The sequence below is a fragment of the Ursus maritimus genome, unplaced genomic scaffold (genome assembly GCF_017311325.1).
Source record: "Ursus maritimus isolate PB19 unplaced genomic scaffold, ASM1731132v1 scaffold_30, whole genome shotgun sequence".
NCBI classification, from domain to species: Eukaryota; Metazoa; Chordata; class Mammalia; order Carnivora; family Ursidae; genus Ursus; species Ursus maritimus.
In genome coordinates, this window is record NW_024425564.1 from 822,468 (window position 1) to 848,524 (window position 26,057).

Consider the following 26,057-nt stretch of genomic DNA (forward strand, 5'->3'; position numbering starts at 1 on the left):
CACACAAAGTCAAACATCCATGCCTAACTTTTTACTCCTCAAAAACTTTACTAATAGCTTACTGTTAACCAGAAGACCTAAGAGCAGCATAAAGTGTATTAACACACGTTTTGTATTTGTACTATATACTATAGTATTTGTACTATATACTATATTCTTACAATGACATCAGCTAGAGAAAAGAAAATGTTAAGAAAATCATAAGGAAGAGAAAATACATTTACAGTACTGTGCTGTAAAAAAATCGGCATGCAGTTCAAATCTGTGTTGTTCAAGGGTCAACCGTTTATGGAGGACCACAGATTTTTTTTTTTATCACAAACAATTCAAGTAATAAGACAGTCGAATAACACCTTTTAAAAAACTTAAAAAAAAAAAAAACCCTAGAATTCTATACTCAGTGAAAGTATCTTTAAAACAAAACTAATTTTAAAGACTTTTTCAAAGTTCCAAAAACTGAAAAAATTCGCCACCAGTAAGAAATGTTAAAGTATCTACTTTGGACAGAATGAAAATGCTACCATATGGAAACATGGACCTAAATAAAAGAATGTCATACAAGGTAGCAAATTGTAAGTTATCACACTGGTAAACATTTTTCTTAATTAAGTCTGTTTAAAAAACAATTGACTACTGAAACAAAAACAGTTAACAAATGCAGTGAAAATTTTATAAAAACATGTAGAAGTCGGGGGGCCTGGGTGGCTCAGTTGGTTAAATGGCTGCCTCTGGCTCAGGTCATAGTCCCAGGGATCAAGCCCTGCATTGGGCACCCTGCTCAGCAGGGAAACTGCTTCTCCCTCTTTCTCTGCCTCTCCCCCTTCTTGTGCTCTCTCTCTGTCAAATAAATAAATATAATCTTAAAAAAAAAATCATGCAAAAGTAAAATGTATAACAACAGCACAAAGACAGGGAAGGAAGAAATGAAAGCCCACAAACAGACTGTGAGAAGTTAAAAATGTGTATGATAGGGGTGCCTGGGTGGCTTACTCAGTTAACTGTCTCTGCCTTTGGCTCAGGGTCCTGGGATTGAGTCTCACATCAGGCTCTCTGCTCAGTGGGGAGTCTGGCGCTCTCTCTCTCTAATAAAATCTTTTTTAAAAATGTGTATGATACACACTGAGATAAGCACTAAAATAAAAAAAATAAGTCAACAAAAAAGATATAATGGTATCATAAAAAATGTTCAATGAAGCCAAAATAAATGCAGGAAAAGAATAGATGGGATAAATAGGAAACATATATCAAAATATTTAATTCATAGATTAAATGTGATAGATTTAAACCTAACACACCAATAATCACATTAAATATAAATGGTCTAAACACTCCAAATTAAAAGGTAGAGACTCTGTGTAGATTAAAAAAAAAAACACCCAACTATATGCTTCCTACAAGAAAAGTGTTTAAAATATAAAGACACAAATAGATTGAAAGTAACAAATAGAAAAAGACATACCATGTTAACACTAACCTAAAGAAAGTGGCTAAATTAATCTCAACGTAGATTTCAGAACAACTAGAACACAGAGAATACAGTTATTTCATAATGATAAAGGGATCAAATCACAAATATGAAAAAAATCCTAAACACTTATGTACCTTGTAACAGAGCTTCAAAATCCATGAAGCAAAACATGACAGAAATTTAGCAACAGAAAAATCTACACTTATAGTCAGATATTTCCATAACTCTCTGTCAGTAACTGACAGAACAAGTAGGCCCCATATCAGCAAAGACATAGACTTGAACAACACTATCAACCAACTTGGCCTAATTGACATTTACAGAACACACCATGCACCAGAAGCCAATGCACATTCTTTTCAGGTGTAAACAAAACATTTACAAAGACAGATAATACTTTGCGCCACAAGTCTCATTAAGTATAAAAGGACTGAAATCATATAAAATATATTTTCTCAACATAATAAAATTAAAGTAGAAAAAACAGAAATATCTCTAGAAAATAACCAAAGAAGGAAAAAGAAAAGGAAATATGAAATACTTTTGTATACTAAAACGCCCCACAGGTCATAATATTTATATACTCATAATAATGTAAACGCTCAAGAACCATTTAACCAAAAATTGCACTATAAATATATTTGGGGGGAAGATAGTATAAGAAAGCAAACATTTTATATATCATAAGAAAAAGTTTTTAAAAATGTACAAAAATGACAAATCAAAAAGGAGTATAAATATGGAGAGTATAAATTTAGAAGAAACCACAGAAAAAAATGAAAGTAGCTACTGATGGGGAAAATTGAAGGGAGTAAGCAGAAGTGGAGCATTTTGTTACATGTAATATGTTGACTAAACTATATACACGTAGTACTTTGACAAAGAAATACTTTTTTTTTTTTTTTTTTTAAGATTTTATTCATTTCTTTGGCGGAGAGAGCAGGGGGAGTGGCAGAGGAAGAAGCAGGCTCCCAGTGGAGAAGCCTGATGTGGGGCTCGATCCCAGAATGCCAGGATCACGCCCTCAGCCGAAGGCAGACACTTAATGACTGAGCCACCCGGGCACCTCCGACAAAGAAATACTTTTAAAAAACATTTCTTCTACATCATTTCATTTGACTCCTAGTGAGGGAGGTATAATGACTCCCATTAGACAAATGAGTTAACTGATATTCCAGGTTACACAGTTTGCTCAAAGTCAAAGCCACTACAACTTTCTCTGATAATTATATACACAATATTTGTCATGGCATCATTTAAACAAATAATAAATAGAGGAAAAACAACAAATTGTTTTCAGTTCTCATTTTTATTTACTTCTATACATATTTTTAGTTTTTATTCTCCTCTATTGAAGATGACTAGCTTATTGGTTGCACAGAACAAGAAGGAATATTCACACTTAACCTTCTGTTAATAACAAATGTTTAAAAGAAATCTGAACAGAGGTTGATTCTTGGAAAATGTGGAGGACAAAACTGTTCAAAATCCAACATTAAACACTTCCTTAAGTCCTGTACCCTTAATCATTACTTTTAAACGTGGTAAAATACACAACATTAAATTTACCATCTCAACCATTTTTAAGTAACAGTTCAGTGGCATTATATACATTCACACCTCTGTGCAACTATCATCATCATCCATCTCCGGAACTTCCCATTCTCCTTTCTCTCCAGCACCAGGCAACCACTGTTCTATTTTCAGTCTTTACGAATTTGACCACTCTAGGCACTCCAAATACATGGTATCATAGTTAATTGCCCTTTGTTACTGGTTTATTTCAGTTAGCAATTATGGCTGCAGTCCTCAAGGCGCATCTATGTTGTAGCAAAACTTTTTAAAACTCATTTCCAAAGCAGTGAAAACCAATTCCTTGATAATGCTGTGAGAAATTAAAGCACCAGTGAATTTAAGAGATACTATTTAAGAAAAATTGTCTCCCTCTCCCTTAACCATGTTCAGGGCATAAAAAAATAGTAAGTCACAATTTGAACTATTGAAAAAAGATATCTTAGTACTTTGTAATGTACATAAAGGAAGGGGGGGAAACCTACTTTCGTTTTTGAAAAATCCACTTACTTTTCCTCTAAGGTTGGTGCTCTTTTGTGTTGTACAGCAAAGGTCTATAAGGAAGGGCTTCTGTAAATGCAGACTGGGTCTTTGTTTTCTATTTTAAGGGTGGGGTCGCACATGAGACAAGGGGGTCACACGAAAGACAAAAGCACTAACAATGTTTGGTGTTCACAAAATACTGAGTCATGGTAAATACCTTATAAATCAGAAGCGAAATAGCCTCCATTCAGTCACACAAAGCTCCAATAGGAAATACATGAAACTTGACCTTTACAACATACTTTGAAAAGGTTCTCTTGGTTGCAGTTTTTAAAAACAAGCTTGTTGTGTACCTTTACATTCCCCTCCATTCTCTCACTCTGAATCTCTGCCCTGAATACCTGCATTTATTTCCATCTAAAACTCACACAAAGGCCCCAAATCATTCAAGGAAGCCACTATACAGACAAAGCAAACCAGACCTTTGAGATACCAAGATATCACTCTGATAATAGGGTAAGGCTGGTTCTCTGAATTTTGATTTATGATGCAACTAGAGTCACCCACAAAATTTAAACTACTAATAACCAGTAATGCCTCAAGTGTCCAGGTGGCTGACAAGCATTTAAGCAAGAGCTGTGCTTTTCATATGCTCAGAATATTAACACCAAAAAAGGAAAAAAGTCTGCTTAAAACAAACTCAGGTATTTCATATGACAACTATATAAAAAAAGTGTTTTAGGCAAGATATTTTTGTTTTATAAAGATTATACCATTTGGCATGCCCAGGAGTAAGTGATAACCACTGCTAATAAAATAAGACCATGTCAATGATATTTCAATGCAAAATTTCCCATTGTCCAAAATTATCTGCTTCACTTGCTATTTTTCTAGATGGTATGTAGTTTCATGAAGCCTCTCAAGAGACAAAATATTAAGTATCTAGTGATACCACTACCAAAGGTTTTAAATTGCTACATAAGCTATTAAGTGGCACCATCTCTATGTGCCACCCACTGCAGGTTGAAACATAAGACCTCAGTCATCCCCAAAGAAAAATGAATTCATTGCTTTTGACTTTCCCCTCAATAAAGACAAATTTTGACCCGAGGGAAGCATACAAAGGTTTTTCCCTCCTCTTTTTTAGGTCCCTCCTCCTTCAGGGCCTTTTAACAATTTTGAGAGAATTTTGTTTGGGTTATGGTATCTTATACAGCCAGACTACTTGTTAGAAGGACACCATAAAAAACATCCACTCCCAAAGAGCATATATCTTGGTACATAAAACACTTTATCCTGGGTTGACCAAAAAGGGCTGTAATAGACTTTTTGTCACATTCAGGGGGATTTTGTAAGGCACCAATAATGTAGAAAACATTTTAAGACATTTTAGTGATTCTTTAATTGCTATATGGGAATAAAATCTCATTATTATGCAAGCCTGAGAAAAGTCTTAGAATAAAAAAATTGTAATCAATACATCTTAGAAGATATGTGTGCACAAGGTTGTCAATTATGCCAACTCTACTAAACAATGAATAAACTTAAGTAACCTTGCAAAATTTAATCAGCAAATGAATTAACAGTTAACAGAAAAACACATAATGTCTTAGAAGGACCCACAAATAAAAGCTTTATTGCCACTTTGTTATAGATTTTTTTTCTAGTCCCATCTTCAAGATTACTAACATAGCATAGTTATACTGGAAGGAGAAAAGGAACGGAGGTTGAAAGACATAAAACATGAAAAAACAAGCCACTTTAACCCTACCACTTCACTTTACAACTCACTAATTCAGCAGACATTTGGAATAAGCACCAGTGTTTTGGACAGAAAAGGCTCTAAGATTCCTTCCAATCAGATAGTCAATGATCACATTCCCTAATATCACATGATTAATGGGATTTAACACTTCCAGACTTTCTAAAAACAGTGTTATAGAACACCTCTGATGTATACTCAGTAACTGAAGGGACGCAGAAGAAATGAACAATCTAATTTAGCTCTTGACTGCCATTATAAGTCTAGGACCTGTGTTTAAAAACTTTTTGAAAAAAGTCTTTCTGACATTAATTTTTGATTCAAGTATGGAAATTAATAGCTACTAGATCTGAAGCCATATGAGTCAACTTTTTGGAAAGCTGGCAAATTCAGTGATTTCTGAAGATGTTGAATATCTTCAGTTATCTGTCTTGGGCTATTCAGCCACAGGTCAGAATAGTGTTAAGGAGAAGGTAGCAGAAAATTTAAGCCTTAATTATCTTTACTCAGAAAATTGTTTGAGCTTGAAATATTATCACTACGGGTGTTGATCTTCAAAAATGACGTATGGGACATTAAATAATATTGTTATACCGTCTCTTCAAACCATCAAAACGGCTTGCAAGACTTTCGCAGGACAGTGACAGAAATGTGCAGGTTGATTTTAATTTAGTCCAATTAAACTAGCTTCCTCTAGTACAGAGCTCATTTTTCCAGCAACAGCTTTTTGCAACAGGGCACACCTACATACTTTAAATTGTTTCATTAAATGTGTTCCTCGGGGCGCCTGGGTGGCTCAGTCGTTAAGCGTCTGCCTTTGGCTCAGGGCATGATCCTGGCATTCTAGGATTGAGCCCCACATCAGGCTCCTCCGCTGGGAGCCTGCTTCTTCCTCTCCTGCTCCCCCTGCTTGTGTTCCCTCTCTCGCTGGCTGTCTCTCTCTCTGTCAAATGAATAAATAAAATCTTTAAAAAAAAAATGCGTTCCTCTTGTTCTCTTTTGCTTATATAGGTTAATAAACGTTATAATGTTTCTAAAGTCATTACCAAGTCTTTATATAACTTTCTTCTTAGTGTCTTTATTCCAAAACTTTTGACAAAGTCCTATTCTCCTTCAAAGTAAGTCCTATAAAAAGCAAGAAAACACATGCAACTTCATGCTTTCCTTGTACCAATGTTCATTTCAAGGATTTATTGAATATATCCGCTAAAAACAGAAGTCTATTATCTGTAGTATAGATACAAATAAAATACTGGAACCCACTTAGGAAGGGTGTCTCCCTATGGAGTAAACAGCCTATGAAGATCTATACAAAGGCATTGGTCCTTTAAATTTGGATGAAAGTACTACTAAACCAAAAAACTAAGAGGCAGCCCACGGAATGGGAGAAGATATCTGCAAATGACACTACAGATAAAAGACTTGTATCCAAGATCTACAAAGAACTTCTCAAACTCAATACACGTGAAACAAATAATCAAATCAATAAATGGGGAGAAGATATGAATAGACACTTTTCCCATGAAGACATACAAATGGCTAACAGACACATGAAAAAATGTTCAAAATCATTAGCCATCAGGGAAATTCAAATCAAAACCACATTGAGATGCCATCTTATACCAGTTAGAATGGCAAAAATGGACAAGGCAGTAAACAACAAATGTTGGAGAGGATGTGGAGAAAGGGGATTCCTCCTACATTGTTGGTGGGAATGCAAGTTGGTACAGCCACTTTGGAAAACAGTGTGGAGGTCCCTTAAAAAGTTAAAAATTGAGCTACCCTATGATCCAGCCATTGCACTACTGGGTATTTACCCCAAAGATACAGTCGTAGTGAAGAGAAGGGCCATATGCACCCCAATGTTCATAGCAGCAATGTCCACAATAGCTAAATCGTGGAAGGAGCCGAGATGCCCTTCAACAGATGACTGGATTAAGAAGATGTGGTCCATATATACAATGGAATATTACTCAGCCATCAGAAAGAACGATTACCCAACATTTGCAGCAACATGGACGGGACTGGAGGAGATTATGCTAAGTGAAATAAGTCAAGCAGAGAAAGACAATTATCATATGGTTTCACTCATTTATGGAATATAAGAAATAGGAAGATCGGTACAAGAAGGAAGGGGAAGAATGAAGGGGGGGTAAACAGAAGGGGGAATGAACCATGAGAGACTGTGGACTCTGGGAAACAAACTGAGGGCTTCAGAGGGTTGGGGTGGGGGAATGGGATAGGCCGGTGATGGGTATTAAGGAGGGCACATATTGCATGGTGCGCTGGGTGTTATATGCAAGTAATGAATCATGGAACATTGCATCAAGAACTGGGGATGTACTGTATGGTGACTAATATAACAAAATAAATATTATTAAATAAATAAATAAATAGTAAAGTAAAATAAAATAAAATAAAAAAATAATTATGGATAAAGGGGGGAAAAGCCACTACTAAAATTCCAAATAGTTTTAAGTCATTGATGGCTCAAAATTCTAATATCATCAGAAAATAAAGTAACAATCCACATACTTTGGCAAAATCTTAAACTTTTCCTCAACATTTTCAAGTATTGTTTAGGAGTTCTCTACTACATTGAAAACTTTGCTTCACGTATTAGAAAAATAAAGAGGCTAACATAACTACAGTTTTATATACCTGCATCTTCCTAAGCATGAACAGTTGAAAATTCAGAACTGTAGCAAGCACTGGATAATTACACAGGAATCCGGAATTTTGCTAACACGTCTTGATCATGAAGAAAAAAGTGGATACGAAATGACAAACTTTTAAATTTTAATCAGGCTATGTGGAAATTTATAAAACCATTATTTTATGGAGGTAAATCTTAACCCTTCTTTCCCCCCCAAAAGTGCTGATCTTTAGTAATGACTCTTCTTTGTTAGTCAAAGAGTTAAAACCATCTCTTTTACTCCCAAATGAGTGTCACTCCTACTCAGAGGTGCCATGTTTTATTTAAAACATACTCTTTCTCAGCAACTACTTTCTTCTAATTGGCAAGGCAAAGCCAGGTCCCTAAAGCACATAGCTCGTTACATTCAGTTTGGATTACAAAAACACACGATGAAACAAACTGCATCGAAATGTACAAATTAACAGCACAGGAGTATGGGACAGGGAGGCGGAATTAGATTGTAATATGGAACAAAACCCACAGGGAGGCTGGGGAACAAATCACTAGTGTCTCTATAAACTATACAATGTTTCCAAATGAGCAAATACACAAGGCAGAGGACAGGCTTTTCCATAACTCAACCAAATTGCTAACTATGGATACAACAAAACCGGACTTTTTTTTCCCACCACTATTATGCACACATGTTTGAGAGAATAGGAATACCAAGAAGGTTTAACAAATGAAACCTGCAGGCTGCACTATCTAAATATGAAGCTCATCTTTGCTTTCACACCGACAACGTGCAAACAGCCCTGCAATTAAATCACACCTCCAAACATTTTTTTTAAAAAATCTTCTGAGAACCTAAACACAGGAGACTAAATTAGAAATGGTACTTCACTATGCAGCACAGAGAGAAAGGTTAATGAGCTAAAAGTTATATGAACAAGAAAAAGAAAGACATTAGAAAATGAAGATCTCACCACCAAAATAGAAAATGCATCAGACAACCCTCCCTTCCCGCACACATGAACACCTTTTCCCAAATTAGATACTCTGTGAAGCTTCCAGCACTGTTTCTCTGATTTTCCCTGGAGATCTAAAAGAAAAGAGAACAGGAAAAGAGTATGCCCTTAAACTACATACAAATGCAAAACAATACTGCTGCTACCTCCTCACGGGGTCTCTACAGTACGATCTCATATAAACTACCTTCACTCCTCACAAAATTTAACAGTCAGCAAAGATTATAATTAGCATCTAAATCCCTAAAATCAAATCTCAGTTCCTTGCTTTAAAATTTATTTAATCTTGGTGGGGGCGCCTGGGTGGCTCAGTCAGTTAAGCGTCTGCCTTCGGCTAATGTCATGATCAAGGTCCTGGGATCGAGCACCACATTGGGCTCCCTGCTTACCGAGGAATCTGCTTCTCCCTCTGCCCTCTGCTCATGCTTGCTCTCTCTCAAATAAATAAATACAATCTTTAAAAATAAATAAATAAAATTTATTTAATCTTGGGAAAATTATTTAACCCATTCAGCAGTTTCCTTATCTGTAATATGGAGATACAAAATCACCAAAGTTGTGAGGATCAAATCACATAATATTGTGCAAAATGGCTTTATAATATAAAAAGGCTACAGAAATCTTACTATTGCAATTACTTCATCTCAGGCTTTTACCACTTTTTAAAAAACATAAATATAATTGTGCCCTTTCTCCATCCTATTTCACCAACAGTAATCCTTGTGCTACTTAAATTTCAAGAATCCTTTTTTTTTTTAAGTATTTGCCTTTTAATATGTACCCTTACTTTTCTTCAAACCAGAAGCCTTGAGTTAAAGTACCTTTTTCCTCTCTTTATCCAGTATTTAGTCAAAAAGTAAATTTAAAAAATTGAAAACAAACCTTTGGTAATAATTAAGATTGTTAACATACAGTAAGTTCTACTTCGCACAGTACGAAACAGCTGAGCAGTGGGGCTTCTAAATGATATAGTATTCTGCATTGTTAAAAATCATATTTTAGGCACTGCGCCTGGATGGCTCAGTTCGTGAAACATCTGCCTTGGGCTTGGGTCTGGGATCAAGCCTGACGTTGGGGCTCCCCGCTCAGTGGGGGGTCTGCTTCTCCCTCTCCCTCTGCCGCTGCCCACTGCCCCTGCTCTCTCTGACAAATACATTTTTAAAACTCTTTTTAAAAATCATATTTTCGGTATACATTAATGGCCTGCAAATAATGCCCTATCATTTCACCACCACCCCTACTGTGGACTAAGGATTAAGTGCATGGAGGTTATAAACAGAAAGTATCAAAAAGCAGCCTCACCATAACCCTCTCACTCAAGGCCAAAGAGTCAGATCAAGAATTACTCTAAATATCTGCAGCATAGTGGAGTCAAGATCACTGAAGCACAAAAATAATCTCATGGTGCTTTCCTGAGTCTATCTGATAGTTATCGATATTCCTGGCAAGCCTAAAAGGAAGCCCATAAATGTACCCATCATTTAGTTTGCACAGTCTACTGAGAACATGAAACACACGCAACATGAGCAGTACACAGCTTTGTATGTCATCAAGGCTTGTCGCCTTATTACATGAAAGGGCCAACCATATCTAACCCAAGCAGATCTCAGAACTAGGGGACTCTCCAAGCTTCTTTTGATACAGGTATACCATCAGTATAAAATTTAAGCACATTATCGCTTACATGCCTATTTGTTTTAAAAACAGTCACATATTCCTTCACTAGACTGAATGGTGTGCCCCCTCCTCAGACCCCTCACCAAAAAAAATATTATATATCTCCTAAAACTTGTGAATGTAATCTTATCTGTTAAAAAGACCTTTGCAAATGTAATTAAGAATTTCAAAATAAAATCATCCTACATAAGTGGGGGCACTAAATCCAAAAGACAGAGATACATGGGAGACAAAGCCATGTGGAAATGAAGGAAGACACTGGAGTAACGTGTGTACAAGCCAAGGAACACCAAAAATTGCTGGCTGGCACCAGAAGCAAGAAGCATGGAAAGGATTTCCTCACAGAGCCTCCAAAAGGAACCAAGCCTGACCACGGACACCTTGACTTCAAACTTCTGGTCTCCAGGACTGTAAGAGAATAATCCACCCAGTCTGTGATAATTTGCTATGGCAGCCCTAGGAACCTAACACCAATAAGATTACGTACATTACAAAAATCAACAATATATATATAGGATGACAAAAGTATACAAGCAGAAATTCTAACATTTTCTCTCTATCCAATGGATAATCCTGTGCACCTTATGAAGAACACAGCTTTAGACCAGCATGTGGACAGAAATAAAGTCAAATGACAGAGCCAAACTATCTTAAAAACCCAATCACTGGGGAGCCTGCATGGCTTTGTCAGTTAAGCACCTGCTTCCGGCTCAGGTCATGATCCCAGAGCCCCGGGATCTACCCTGCATTGGGCTCCCTACCCAGCAGGGAGCCTGCTTCTCCCTCTCCCTCTGCTGTTCCCCCTGCTTGTACTCTCTCTCTGTGTCAAATAAATAAAATCTTAAAAAAACAAAAAACCCAATAACTATTAAATTTCTTCCATTTCTCCTAAAATACTAACACACAGGGAAAATTTTTCTACTTCTACTCTAAAAGAAGCTACCTGTCTGCCACTTACAGCACTGATCATTTTGTTTCCCATTACAAACACAATTATTTTTGACATAATTTCCATGACAATATCATCTTCAACACACTGCTTCATTTATCTTGAATCGCATAACAACTAACCACACAATTTAAGAACGTGTATTAGTGAGACAGCAAACTGCTACAGACTAAGAGGTCAAAAAGGGCTGCCAGAGTTAAGCTTTGCTAATCAGTTAAGGACCTGCTGCCCTTTGTCTGGCTTTCATCTGAGAGCAAGGAAGCTACACCACGGAGAACAGGGTTCCTAACACAGAAACAGTCTTAATATATTCAAACAAGTTTTTTTAAAAAAATAGAAGAAAACTTAAGGTTGCAACTGTGGTATAAAAAGAATGATTGAAAGAAATTTCTATGTCCATCAACAGGGTATTAGATCAATAATTTATCAACCAACCAGGACACGCAGAAGAGTATAAAGAGGTGTTATTGGTTTCACTGTCATAAACACTATGAACTGAGACTATTCAAAGTAAATCAGGATACTGATTATAACAATATTATAAACAGTTTAAATGAACTAGAGCAACATGTATCAACATGATTGGTTTCTAAAAACACTATTTAAAAATACAAGTTGTAGAATGACTAGGGCAACATATCACTTACATTTTTAAACAGAATCATATGTTGTTTATATAAACACCCATTCATATTAAAAAGTATAAATACAAAAATAAAAGCAGTAATTCTTTGTGAGGTGGAAAAAGAATGACTGGAGTAGAAGAAAAACTAAAGGATTTAGTTCCCTTTTAAAATATGCTATAAAACACGGTGCTTGGGTTGAGCGTCCAACTCTTGATTTTGGCTCAGGTCATGATCTCAGGGTTGTGAGATGGAGCCCTGCATCGGGCTCCCCACTCAGCGGGAAGTCTGCTTGAGATTCTCTCTCCCCTTCTGCCCTCCCTCCACTTGCACGCACTCTCTCTAAAAATAAATAAATTTTTTAAAAAAATAAAATACGGGGAGGCCTGGGTGGCTCAGTCAGTTAAGCGTCTGCCTTCGGCTCCAGTCATGATCCCAGGGTCCCAAGGTCCTGGGATCAAGTCCCATGTCGGGCTCCTTGCTCCGCAGGAAGCCTGCTTCTTCCTCTCCCTCTGCCTACCGCTCCCCCTGCTTGTTCACTTTCTCTCTCTCTCTCTGACAGTAAATAAAAATCTTTAATAATAAATAAAAATAAATATAATGTAAAACAAACAAAAAGAACAAAAATGTTAGTATTTGTCAATTCTGGTTTGGCTTGTAGATGTTTATAATATTATTTTCTATAATATCCTGAATTTCAGACACCCACACCAAATACCCACCAATGGACACCCACTGGCTGAGAGGATTCAATGAGCCTAACTGTCTCTTATTAACCAATGCATGATCAATGTGTATGTTATACTTGAGAAATCTTTCTTAGACTTTGTTTTTAAGAAATCAGAGTATAGGACAGTAAGCAAAGTCAACAGAATTACAAAGACAGAAACACCCTATTCAAATGCTTCATTTTAAGATCAGCAGCTACCTTTCTTCTGGAAAAAGAAATTTGAAAAATCAAGGTATGACAGGCATACAAATTCTAGTATCTTGCCCCAATCTCACCATGCTATGAAATGACTCACTGGAGAGGGTAGTTTGTTTTATACTGTTTTAGTGATGGGTACAGAGTTCCCACAATTTCTAGAAGAAAACAGGCGTAACAAGAAGTGCTTAAAATTTTCAGATTCACTCTGTTCCTCTTACTGCAGAACCTCAAAGTTCAGCTGTAACCTACAACTCTTCTTCCCTTCCAAAAGTGATTGGTATATCAGGCCATTTATACCCTGAACTTCTAACACCGAATGGAAGCAGAAAGGAGATTAAAGTGCAACTCCAAATAGTAAGAGTCACAGGTTCATGAGGAAATGTTTTAATTTACTTGCTATGAAACAGGAATTTGTTATCCTGTTCTGGAAATTACCATAAAAAACAAGTCCCCTTGAAGAGAAATGCTTGCATTTTGGTTTATCTATCATTGCACTCCATACCCTGCATTGTTTTATCACTGAACTTGGATGTCAACATTTAGATTCCCAATGCTGCAAGCTATGGCCAATTCTAGGTTGCTCGTTTCAGAAAGAAATTAACCACTTCTGCAATGTGTCTGACATAAATAGAACGCACTTTTTTTTTAAAATACCTGTAATATTTTTTACAATTACATTAATCTGAATGTACAGATAAACGAAATTAAAATTAATTAAAATCGCCCCAAAATACTCCCACTCTGAGACAACCAAGATTAAATTTTTCATGTACCTTCTCTTTCAGCTTTATCCCCTGCAACTATATACATATGAATTATGTGTAGTTATGGGTATTTACCCAAAGAAAAACTAAAATACCAATTCGAAAAGATATATGCACACCCATCTTTATTGCAGCATTATTTACAATCGCCAAGATATGGTAGCAACCTAAGTGTCTGGAAATAGATGGATAAATAACATGTGGTATATATACACAATGAAGTATCACTCAGCCACAGGAAAAGAACAAGATCTCGCCATCTGCAACAACATGGGTGGACCTAGAAGATATTGTGCTAAGTGAAATAAGTCAGAGGCAGGGTGCCTGGGTGGCTCCGTTGGTTAAGCACCTGCCTTCAGCTCGGGACATGATCCCAGGGTCCTGCGATTGAGCACCGTGTCGGGATCCCTGATCAGTGGGGAACCTGCTTCTCCCTCTCCCCCCTGCCTTGCTTGTGCTCTCTCAAATAAATAAATAATAAATTAATTTTTTAAAAAGGGAGGGAGGTAGGGAGGGGTCAGAGGCAAGGGCCACCATTTTGACTGAGCAACCCCAGTGAGTCAAAGCACTAGTGCAGACTGTCCCCATTTCCCCTTGCCTTTTCTGGTTGACTTCCCAAGCCTCCTACACTCCACAGTCCTGGTCTCACCATGTCGCAGAAACAAGAAGAGGAGAATCCTGCAGAAGAGACTGCTGAGGAGATGCAGGACACACAGGAGAAAGAAGGTATTCTCCCTGAGAGAGCCAAGGAGGCAAAGCTAAAGGCCAAATATCCAAGCCTAAGACAAAAGCCTGGAGGCTCTGACTTCCTCATGAACAGAGTCCAGAAAAGGCAAACATACTCTGACTCAAGAGAGTACAACATGGCCAAAGCCAAGATGAAGAACAAGCAGCTCCCAAGTGCAGGACCAGACAAGAACCTGGTGACTGGTGATCACATCCCCATCCCACAGGATCTGTCACCAGCAAATTTTGGGGTAACCTGCCCCCCCCACTCTCCCCTGGACTTTTCTATATCATAGGCAGGGATGGAATGAACGCCTCGTTAGATCTTCTCACCTTGCTAGCCAAAAATGACTGTAATTCTGGTGGCAGCTGTTCAGAAAGTGATCTGGGCTGAAAAAAAGGCTGGGAGTTCATTTCTATGGTTAAATTAGGATTTCCACACCCTCACTATGGCCCAGGTAGGGGCCAGAAATAAGAGACTAGGATTGGATAATGCTGCAAACATTCTTTTGTTTGCAAAAGGGAAGATGTAATTTCTCCTTTTGGAAGAGAATATCCCAAAATTGGTTAGGCTGAGCCTTGGAAATAATACGGTAGATTTACATCTGGAGGCTAACCTGACATACTTGGGAAAAGGCAAATAGATTGAATGAGATCTGTTTTCTGTGCTTCACGTTTTTTTTCCCCTTAGGCTGCTATTGCTTCGTGTTTCCATCATGGCAGGTTTAGAGAATACTCAAAAAGAAAAACTGATTTGCTTGCCTAAAACTAAATGCCCACTTAATCTCCCTTACTCAGTGAGTGTGTCTGACAGTTTGCCCTGGCTCTTAAATAAGATAAAGACTGGAGAACATCATTTACATGAAATGGGCACCTTCTCTTTCTCTTCCAGCATGTTGCTTTTGCAAGTATCATGGGACAGTGGAAAGAGCACTGGGTTTGGAGTCAAGATATCTGGGTTCTAGCTGCACTCTGTCTCAGCAGAACTGATGTGTGACCTTAGTCATTTAACCTCTATGGATTTCTATTTCCTCATTTGTAAAAGAGCTGAATATAGGTAAGACTGATTCTAATTTAAAAATTATATAACTTCCAGCTGAAAAAAAAATCCATGGTACTCACTGTAAAACTAAGTAAGGAAGGCCTATGGGTGAGCCTACAGATGGGAACCATTTTAGACTACATGGAGAGAGAGGAAGTTGAGATTTAGGGTTACAAATTCAGGCAAGAGGGCCTCATAAGCATCGTAGTCTTAAGGGTCAAGGAAAAAGTTTTAAGAATCTACCTTCTATGGAAGCATCTTGCCCCCACCCACTTTCCTGGCCTTTGCTGCTAAAAAGCTATGGGTCTGAGAACACATGCTCAGTCACACACATGTGGTAAAATCCCACATTTCAGATGTAATCAGATGCCAGATGTACTGTTAAGGAAGGGACAAATGAGCCAGCCTCCAGGCCTTGGCACTATGGCAGAGCTGAAGCGGCAGGTTCTTAGGAGATAATTCACCTTTGGTGGGGGTTCGAAGTGGTCAGGGAGAGAGAAAAGGAGCATTGAGAAATCTATGCCTTCCTAGAGCTCAATAACTTGACTCCTATGGGATGAGGAGAGCAGCAGTATGAATCCATGAGCAGGTGCACGTGGCCAGCGCCTTCAGTCTACTTATCACTAGCTTGGCCTGAATCCCACTGCTAGTTAGGACAGACAGGGCCAGAGTGAGAACCAACTGTTCACGATGGCAAGATTCTGTAATCCTCTCTTGCCCTCTCACCTCACAAATTCTGATATGCCAAACGTTTGGCTGGATGAGAACGACCATGAACTTGCTGATGTGCATGCGGGGTGATGGTGGGTGTATATACTTCTTTCCTGACTGGCCATTCACTTGTCAAGGCTATCACTCAGACTGGAGAGGACAAAGCTGGTGAGGAAGGAATGGAAAGAGCAGGACCCCTGGATTCCCGGGCCTCCAGATTCCTTCACTGTCACTTGTACATAATTTTTTTTTAAAGATTTTATTTATTTATTCGACAGAGATAGAGACAGCCAGCGAGAGAGGGAACACAAGCAGGGGGAGTGGGAGAGGAAGAAGCAGGCTCATAGCGGAGGAGCCCGATATGGGGCTCGATCCCAGAACGCCGGGATCACGCCCTGAGCCGAAGGCAGACGCTTAACCGCTGTGCCACCCACCCAGGTGCCCCACTTGTACGTAATTTTTGTGTTTCTTGCTCCATTTACTCATGTTGTCTTCCTTAGTCTAAAGCCCATGCGGGAAAGGGAAAATGTGGAAAACCCTTGTACAGTTTTCTCAACTGTGCCAGCCATGTTGTACATAAATATGCCATGTTATTTTATATATATACCTATATTTTTTAATATATATACAATTTTGTACATTTTCTTTAAAAAAGAAGTCAGGAGAAAGATAAATACTGCATGATTTCATTTATATGTGGAATCTAAAAAGCAAAATAAACAGACAAAAAAGCAGAAACAGAGCCATAAATACAGAGAACACACAAGTGGTTGCCAGAGGAAAGGGAGGGGTGTGAGCAAAATGAGTGAAGGAAAGTGGGACATATAGGCTCCCAGGTACGGAATAAGTCACGGAGATGAAAGGTACTGCACAGGGAATACAGTCAATGATACTGTAATAGTGTTGTATGGTGACAGATGAAAGCCTAGCATAACATATAGACTTGTCGAATTCCTGCACTGCACACCTGAAAGTAATGTAACATTGTGCGTCAACTATGTTTCAATAAAAATAAAAATAAATTATGTGTAGTCTAATTAAAAACAGGATACCACACATACTGCTCTGTAGTCTTGTCAATCAGCATTTAATTAATGTCTCTATGTTATTTTTGAAAGGGAAAACAAAAATCCCAAACTAATGGCACGTTAAGAGCATAAATTAGGGAACTCTATTATTCAATAATAATTTTTGATTGAGGTAGAAAATTTGACAGCAATGAAAAAGTTTGATAATTTTCAAATTGGATATAAAGTATGAAGCAATGAGGAAAATGAAATCCTGCTTGAATTCTGGCCATTTCAAACACTTAAAGCCTCCCCAAAGTCCATTTTGAATTGAAAACAGTAACTATATGACAATATTGAGAAATAATAAAAGTGAACATGAAAGTACTACACAGAAGTTTTCTCCCAGCTGACAACAGAAATACATTAATTGTAACAATATTTTCTCTCCAAAGTATCAGAAACCAGCATCTAAGATTACTCTTTTGAATAGGTACCTGAAAACAGAATCCTATAAAACTAGGTACCACTTAGCTCTAGAGTCATGTTAGAATGTGCCACTTATATGACATGCATCATTTTATTTATTATAATATTCTTTACCAATAATGAGACACAAGCACAAGTAACCATGAAACAAAGATAAATTTATCTTCTAAGAAATACATATATTTGAAAAGTTACATTGCAACTAATTTTCAGGGGCACCTGGGTGCCTCAGTCAGTTAAGCATCTGCCTTCCGCTCAGGCCATGATCGAGCCCCACATCAGACTCCCTGCTCAGCGGGAACCTGCTTCTTCCTCTGCCTCTGCCGTTCCCCCTGCTTGTGTGTTCTCTCCTTCACTTGCTCACTCACTCTCTCAAGTAATCTTTAAAAAAACCTAGTTTTCATAAAATTAAATAACTGTACCATTAGCTTATAATTTAAGAAATGTTTATCTGTAGTTTTAATTCATCTTCAAATGACAAGAGATCTCTTATACTTCAGTTCTTCTATTCTTGTCCCTTTCGGTAAATCGACATAATAATGTGTTAAACTTTTTTTTTTTTAACACCTGAAGTCTAGTTGACACACAATGTTACATTAGTTTCAGGTGTAAAACACAGTGATTAGACAAGTCTATATGTTATGCTGTGTTCACCACAAGTGTAGCTACCATCTGTCCCCATACAATACTATCACATTGACTACATTCCCTATGCAGTACCTTTCATCCTCATGAATTACCCATTTCATACCTGGAAGCCTGTACCTCCCACTCACCTTTACCCATTTTGCCTGTACACCTACTGCCTTCCCCTCTGGCAACCACCAGTTTGTTCTTTGTATTTATGAGTCTGTTTCTGCTTCTTATTAAAAGTATTCCCTTTTAAGAGAACTAGTCTGTAATTTTTTTTTTTTTTTTTTTTTAAGGAGCAGGGTGCCTGGGAGGCTCAGTCATTAAGCGTCTGCCTTCGGCTCAGGGCGTGATCCCCGCGTTCTGGGATCGAGCCCTGCATCAGGCTCCTCCGCTGGGAGCCTGCTTCTTCCTCTCCCACTCCCCCTGCTTGTGTTCCCTCTCTCGCTGGCTCACTCTTTCTCTGTCAAATAAATAAATAAAATCTTTAAAAAAAAAAAAAAAAGGAGCTTCTTGTACTACGAATAATCATCTCTCCTTATTTATCCCATCTTGTATGAATCAAGAACTAGCACGTATCTTAAGTGGACAATATATTCAATTCATGTCTACAGTTTAAATAAATTGCTTACTTTGACTTCTCAATGAAGTACTTTTGTCAGTCTATAAATAATAAACATTTTAGTATCAGTTTTTAAAGGAAATTACCCAAAATTATTAAACATTAAACACATACAGGACCAACTGGTTCTTTTTACACTGATCACATGTTAAGTTTGTCTTCTGATAAGCATCTATCATCAGTGCTACTCAGAGATATGCCCCCTGGGACATATCTTCAGACTCACTCCCTTATAAAGCATAAAATGGCATATACATTATAGCAACTTCCTAGTCACCACACTCCTCTACAGTAAGCATGTCTAAGGGTGGTGGAGATAATGCCACATTGCTAACGGAGTTACTTCAGTCAGTTCTTCAAAAATTTCTGCCTTCCCCACTTGTGATCATCCCATTTGGTGTTTCTCTCAACCATACTTTTATTTAGCAAAACCATTCTATGAAAAGCACCACTAATATGGTAATACATACAAGAGGTCTTGTGAATGAGGTACTAAATGTCCCATAATATCAAAGACCAGTTAGTATCTAAATTGGGTTTGCACTCAAACAGAAAATACCATAGCCAATATAATTTCTACTTTTGTAAGAGGCAAGACTACCCTTTAGAGTCTATGCTTGACTTTTCATATATATTTTAACACAGCAGCAATCAGGTTTATTAGCTCATGCTTTCACACAGAAAATCATATAATTCAAACTATTCAAGAGTTAAGAATAGACAAAGGTCACAAAAAAATCAACTGGTTAATCCTTTGCCTAAAGACAGAAAAGAAATATGTCCTATTTTCCAAAGAAAACAGGATCCCAAATAACTCAATGACTTTCCAGTAAATTTCTGCAATTCAGTGGTTTTCAAACCACAGTGGTTTTAAATCATAACCCCAGTAATACATTATTTTCATTTATATATGTAACTCAACAAAGGTTTCAGAAAACAATACTTGCCCTTAAATGTCTGCAAAGCACTGATTATTTTCTATCGTACCCAATTTTTAAAAATGCAACAATGGGGCGTCTGGGTGGCTCAGCTGGTTGAGCATCTGACTCTTGGTTTCAGCTCAGGCCATGATCTCACATGTCATGAGATCAAGCCCCATGGCTGGGCTCCGCACTCAGCGGAGAGTCTGCTTAAAGATTCTCTCCCTCTGCCCCTCCCCACTAAAATAAGTAAATCTTAATTAATTAATTAAATGCAATCATGACCCATTAAATTGATTTCTCTAACCATTGATGAACCACAACACCCAATTTGAAAAACTGCATTAAAAAGTACTGGTTCAGGAGCGCCTGGGTGGCTCAGTCGGTTGAGCATCTGACTCTTGGTTTTGGCTCAGGTCATGATCTCATGGGTCATATGATCAAGCCTCATGTCGGGCTCTACACTCAGTGCTGAGACTGCTTTAGGATTCTCTCTCTGCCTCTGTCCCTCCCCAAGCTCATGCACTCTCGTGTGCGTGCTCTCTTATTTATAAGAAAGAAAATAAATTTTTAAAAAGATGCCCAAAAAGTGTTTATTCACCATAACTATAAACACCATGTCATGAAATTTTGTGGCTTTCTATTATAGACATTTACTGATTCTTTTAGTAAAGTCATACAAACAATATAAAAATATCTAATAAAAGAAAAGGACAGCATGAAAGAATATTATTTTAGAATATTATGAAGGGGGTAAAAAAGCTAAAAGTGACCCAAAAAGATGCTCACATAGCTTTAAAAATTGGAAAGATCTGTGGCAAGATGAATTGATAACTTATATTCAAGGATGCTTAAATACCATCCTTTTTAATAGTTTAGACCTTCTTTCCATAACTTCAAATAAGTTGCAAATCTGTTAAGTACATTTTTATCCTTTCTTTAGAGGTAATATTAAAATAGTTAACACTCTCAACTGGGAAGGATAATGTATCAACTCAAAGGTGGGAGAATTCCTTATCCAAACTGCAGGTGTTCTTAAGAGAACTATACCCATATACAGAGAAAATATACAGAGAATTGTGATCTGAGGAAAGAAAATACTAAACATGTAAAAGGGGGGCTGACAAGCAGAAAAACAGCAAACAGGGGAATGGAAAAAAATATACCATAATAAAAATAACTTTTCCTGTTTCTTTTTTTTTACAACTACATAATTACCTCAGATAAAAAGAATCCAGAACATTTTTAATCCACTATACCTCAAATCATAACATTAGAGTAAATCATTTTTTGGTGACTCCCCAGAATACTTGCTTTATTTTTTTTTTTACTTTTTTTTAAATTTAAATTCAATTAACACAAAATATATTATCAGTTTCAGAGGTAGAGGTCAGTGATTCATCAGTCTTATATAATACCAAGTGTTCATTCTATCACGTGCCCTCCTTAATGTCCATCACCCAGCTACTCCATTCCCCACCCCCCTTCCCCTCCAGCAACCCTCCCTCAGTTTGTTTCCTATGATTGAGGGTCCCTTATGCTTTGTCTCCCTCTGTGATTTCGTCTTGTTTTATTTTTTCTTCTCTTCCCCCCCTTTCTTTTTAAGATTTTATTTATTTATTTATTTGACAGAGAGAGAGACAGCCAGCAAGAAAGGGAACACAAGCAGGGGGAGTGGGAGAGGAAGAAGCAGGCTCCCAGCGGAGGAGCCTGATGTGGGGCTCGATCCCCTAACGCTGGGATCACGCCCTGAGCTGAAGGCAGACGCATAACAACTGAGCCACCCAGGCGCCCCTCCTCTCTTCCCCTTGATCCTCTGTTTTGTTTCTTAAATTCCACATATAAGAATACTTCCTTTAAATATCCTTGTGATTATGGCACAAGAAAATCTTGGATGATAAGGATCTTCAGGTCAAAAGCACTTAAAGGTTAAGCAAGTAGCATATTGCACATGGCAGGGGAGGGAATGACACCTCCAAATGGCCAAAAATGATTTCAGCTAGGCCAAGCCAGGACTCAAGATGCCAAAAAATAAAAATGAAAACAATACCCTCTCATTTCAAAGATGGGAATTTTGGTTAAGATGAAAGGTGTTAGGGGGCGCCTGGGTGGCACAGCGGTTAAGCGTCTGCCTTCGGCTCAGGGCGTGATCCTGGCGTTCTGGGATCGAGCTCCACATCAGGCTCCTCCGCTATGAGCCTGCTTCTTCCTCTCCCACTCCCCCTGCTTGTGTTCCCTCTCTCACTGGCTGTCTCTATCTCTGTCAAATAAATAAATAAAATCTTAAAAAAAAAAAAAAAAAAAAGACGAAAGGTGTTAGGAACAGCAAATCCAGCCAGGTTGGTACCCTTCTACATTACTGCAAATGGCTCATACAGACATTCCTTATTCTAACAATATGGAGAAACACGATTATTTGGTATATAATTTACTGACAAAATTAACAATTCAATGGTTTTTTAGTAACTTTCATTTCCCATATACTCATTTCCTTTCCCTTCTTATTCCCTTTCTCTAACTTCAAACAGCCCACGAATCTTTTATAAAGAAAAGGGAAAATAATCTCAAGTGATAGTAGTTACTGGGGCATATGTTCACCAGTGGACAGAATATTTCACCAGAGCAAACAGTTATCAAAGTCAGCTATAAACTAGCACCCACAGTTCTTCACCCAGTACTCTATCTTAACAAGATTTTAAGTATGTTTTTACTCATTTCAATTTTATGTAAACATGTTACAACTCACTTTTTCACCACATAGATTTATTCTGAAAAGCAATGTTGAAAAATAATTAAACTAATGGGACACAGCAGCTGTTTCTAAAGTGATTTTTCCATCTTTTAAAAGCACATTGTATACTTTATGGTACACTTTAAAAGAGTATTTAAAATGTGGCTTTGACAAAATAATCTTCATGTCGTCCTACACATCTCATACCTCTGCTGCAATAACGTAGTTCTATCCTCTAGTTCCATACAGGAATGAAATCCACAATGTATCTGTTAAGTTCAATGAAATCTCTTCTGTATTTCAAAAACAACACCAAATGCTACTTCCACAAGCAGGATGTTACTCGTCATTCCTTTCAAATGATGTTGAAGAAATTAAGAATATGGGGATGAAGATAAAGAGGGGAAAGAGTATTTTCTTTATACACTTGAAAAAAACCCTCTTAATATTTTTGAAAGCAAAAATGACAAAGAGTAAATGGACACAGATCACTAGAGAAACAATAAATAATCATTACTATTTAAAAAATCAAACCACAAGTACAAAAATATGCAAAGACCATAGCTGAACTGTCTCCACTGGTAATTTTTAAACTTTTCTATTTAGTTAGGGACATGAGACGGTTCTTTGAGTATTTGATGTGAGCCCCTTTACTCAAAGGTGCCTGGACTAATCCCAAAGCCACACTTTACTGATACATAAGGAGAAGCTAGTTCTATATGGAGACAGTCATCAATCTAATATGCATTTTGTCTCACTGCTACTTTCATCTTTACTATAAAACTTAAAACTCTCACCAGTAAGGAAGCATTTCTTCATATCTGTAATTGTAGACAAGCAGAGTAAAAAAGCAGAATACATTCATTTAACAGCAAATATACTGTTAAAAGTTGGATAAAAACTTACCAATATTTTTTTCCTTTTAAAGATGTAAAGTATTTGACAAATTCCAAACTTTCAACAGATACAAACTGCCACCTTCCCCAACTCCCCCAAACTCCCTCCCACCTATCCCCTGGTTTAGGCGTAAATGTAAAGGACTAAAGCCTATGATTATTTTCTTGCCCAAATAGCGTAATGAACAGAAGGTGAAATCTGACAAAGATTCTCTCCTTGACCAATCTCTAGCCAGGCTCTTCTGAGCCCTCTTCTCAACTAGGACTCAACCTTGGCCTATAAAAACTGCAGACTCTGAACACAAATGGTTTCATCTACCCCCTCCCCAAACATTAAAATATTTAAACAAACACTAACACATTTTCTAACAACTCAAGGCCCCATCCCTAGGAGGACCTTAGCCCCTCTTAAAGTACCTGCCTGAGAAAACTCAAGGCTGCCAAAAGAATTTAAGGTTTTTCTAGCTGTAACACTGGTCTACAGGCCTCTGACCACCCTATCTTAGACCATTTACTAAGAAGGGTTTGCAGGTGGGCACCCTTCCTCTGTCCCCTTGACATGCATGTGCATCTCCTACATCTCAGGAGCCCGTCTCAAGGACCTAAAAGCCATTCCTTTAAAACATAACCATCAGGAATGGTGGGGCCTGAGTCTCTCAGTCTCAGAAGAAGAACAGAATTCTAACTTCCAGGACAGTCAGCTAATAAGACACAACCAACCTAGTCATCATTTACATTGACATATCCTTTATAATTTTTTACTTCTGACTCTACGGAGCCAAGCTAGCAACCCTCCCTACTCCCTCATTCTCCATTTAAAATGCCCAGTTACCTCTGCACAAACTGAAGTTGCGTTCAGTTCAAACTGAACTCTTCCCTATTGCTATATATTCCTGATTAAAATCTGTCCTTAGCACTTTAGTGTCCAGCTTTACTTTGACAAAATGAATAGAAAAGGAAGGTTAAACATATCTCAGTTAGTAAAGACTTAGTTATTTTATATGAGATCATTAGGCATAAAATTCTTTTTTAAAAATGAAGGTTTAAGTTCATGCAGGAGTCATAATTTAAGGAGCCAACCAATCAGCATTTGGGGGACTGGAAAAGGCCCGGGGCAAGTATCAAGCCCAAGCCCTTCATGTTACAAATGATGACTCTAAAGTCCAAAGAGATTAAGTGATTTACCCAACGTGATTTCAGTAAAGGACTGGATTCTAGGGCTAATTCAAAATGATTCTCTTCCTGACTCCAACATGAAAATATCCTTTCTCTTGTATTCTCATTGGTAAAAGCAATATTCACTACTAATATTTCAAGTCAAGATCAGAGATGAACACGTTACTATCCTACTACAACACAAGTTTTTATAGTGCCACTATATGCCCACAGCTGTAACCTATGTAAAGTTTGTTGGGTGCAAGTACACAGACGATTTCATTTAACTGAGGGAAGGCTGTTTCAATAGTCCTAGGCAAATACATGAAGCATCTTGGTAAGGATAAACTACTTTCACACACAAGCAAAGAAAACAAACCCCATGCATAAACACAAAAGGAAGGCCAAATAATTTAGTTCATCTTAAAAACAATCAAAAGAAGAAAAATTAAAATAAATAAGAAACCCTTTTTCTGCACTTACCAGCAAAGCATTTGGAACAGAGGTTCATAGTCTTGCTGGACCTGGGGCAAAAAAAAAAGAAAAAAAAGAAAGAAGAGCTAAAAATTCAGTATTACTCTAATGAAAACATAAAAGATATTTCAAATGTAAGCAAGAATCTCCTGGCCAGGCAACTGAACGAATAAACTAATGGTAAGTCCCTAACCAGCCACCCTCTTCCACAAGGAAATGAAAACAAACAAAACGACAAAAACAAACACACATTTTGTTATCAGTGTGTTAACCAATGCCTTTTGTGATTAGCAAAATTCAGAAATTATGTAGCAACAAGATCAGAATTACTCTAACATGCCAAGAAGATGACACAGGAGTCCTTTTGTCCCATGAGATTATCTCATTCCCTCTGTTCACACTGGAACATATACCACAAGGCAAGTTATTACTACAGACAATGAAAATTTTGTCTGTGAAGGAGTAAAACTTTCTACTCAGACACACTCATTTATCTCCATAACATTATTTGAATTTTTATTTCATCTTCTTTCCCTTCCTTCTACTCCTATTTCAGATCCTGATCACATCATGACCCTATTGGTTAAAATTCTTTCTTTAGAGGTTCCCAATCAAATTATTTTTCATGTCCTTTCATCTGTTAATAATAGCTACAATTCACTGAATACTAACTGTGATGGGCACTTTACACTATCTTATTAATCTTCCCACCATCCGTGAGATGGGTATTACACCACATTGCTTTGCTTCTAAAATGCAATT

At 37.5% G+C, this 26,057-nt stretch overlaps 2 protein-coding genes across 2 annotated transcripts in view; one reads left to right on the top strand and one right to left on the bottom strand.

The window, feature by feature from the left end:
* Nucleotides 1-26,057, bottom strand: part of ZFAND3 (zinc finger AN1-type containing 3) — a 325,188-nt gene that overhangs the window by 192,642 nt on the left and 106,489 nt on the right. The window contains exon 2 of the mRNA XM_040644651.1: nt 25,305-25,345. Within this exon, the coding sequence (XP_040500585.1) occupies nt 25,305-25,345 (41 nt within the window). The remainder of the gene's footprint in view (nt 1-25,304; nt 25,346-26,057) is intronic.
* LOC121106042 (alpha-endosulfine-like) lies at nt 14,334-16,633 on the top strand. The gene has a single exon (XM_040644650.1). The coding sequence runs from the start codon at nt 14,543-14,545 to the stop codon at nt 14,912-14,914; it is 372 nt and encodes a 123-aa protein (XP_040500584.1). The 5' UTR covers nt 14,334-14,542; the 3' UTR covers nt 14,915-16,633.

Excerpts from the sequence above, each read along its gene's own strand:
- LOC121106042 (XM_040644650.1), top strand. The coding sequence starts at position 14,543 with ATGTCGCAGAAACAAGAAGAGGAGAATCCTGCAGAAGAGACTGCTGAG.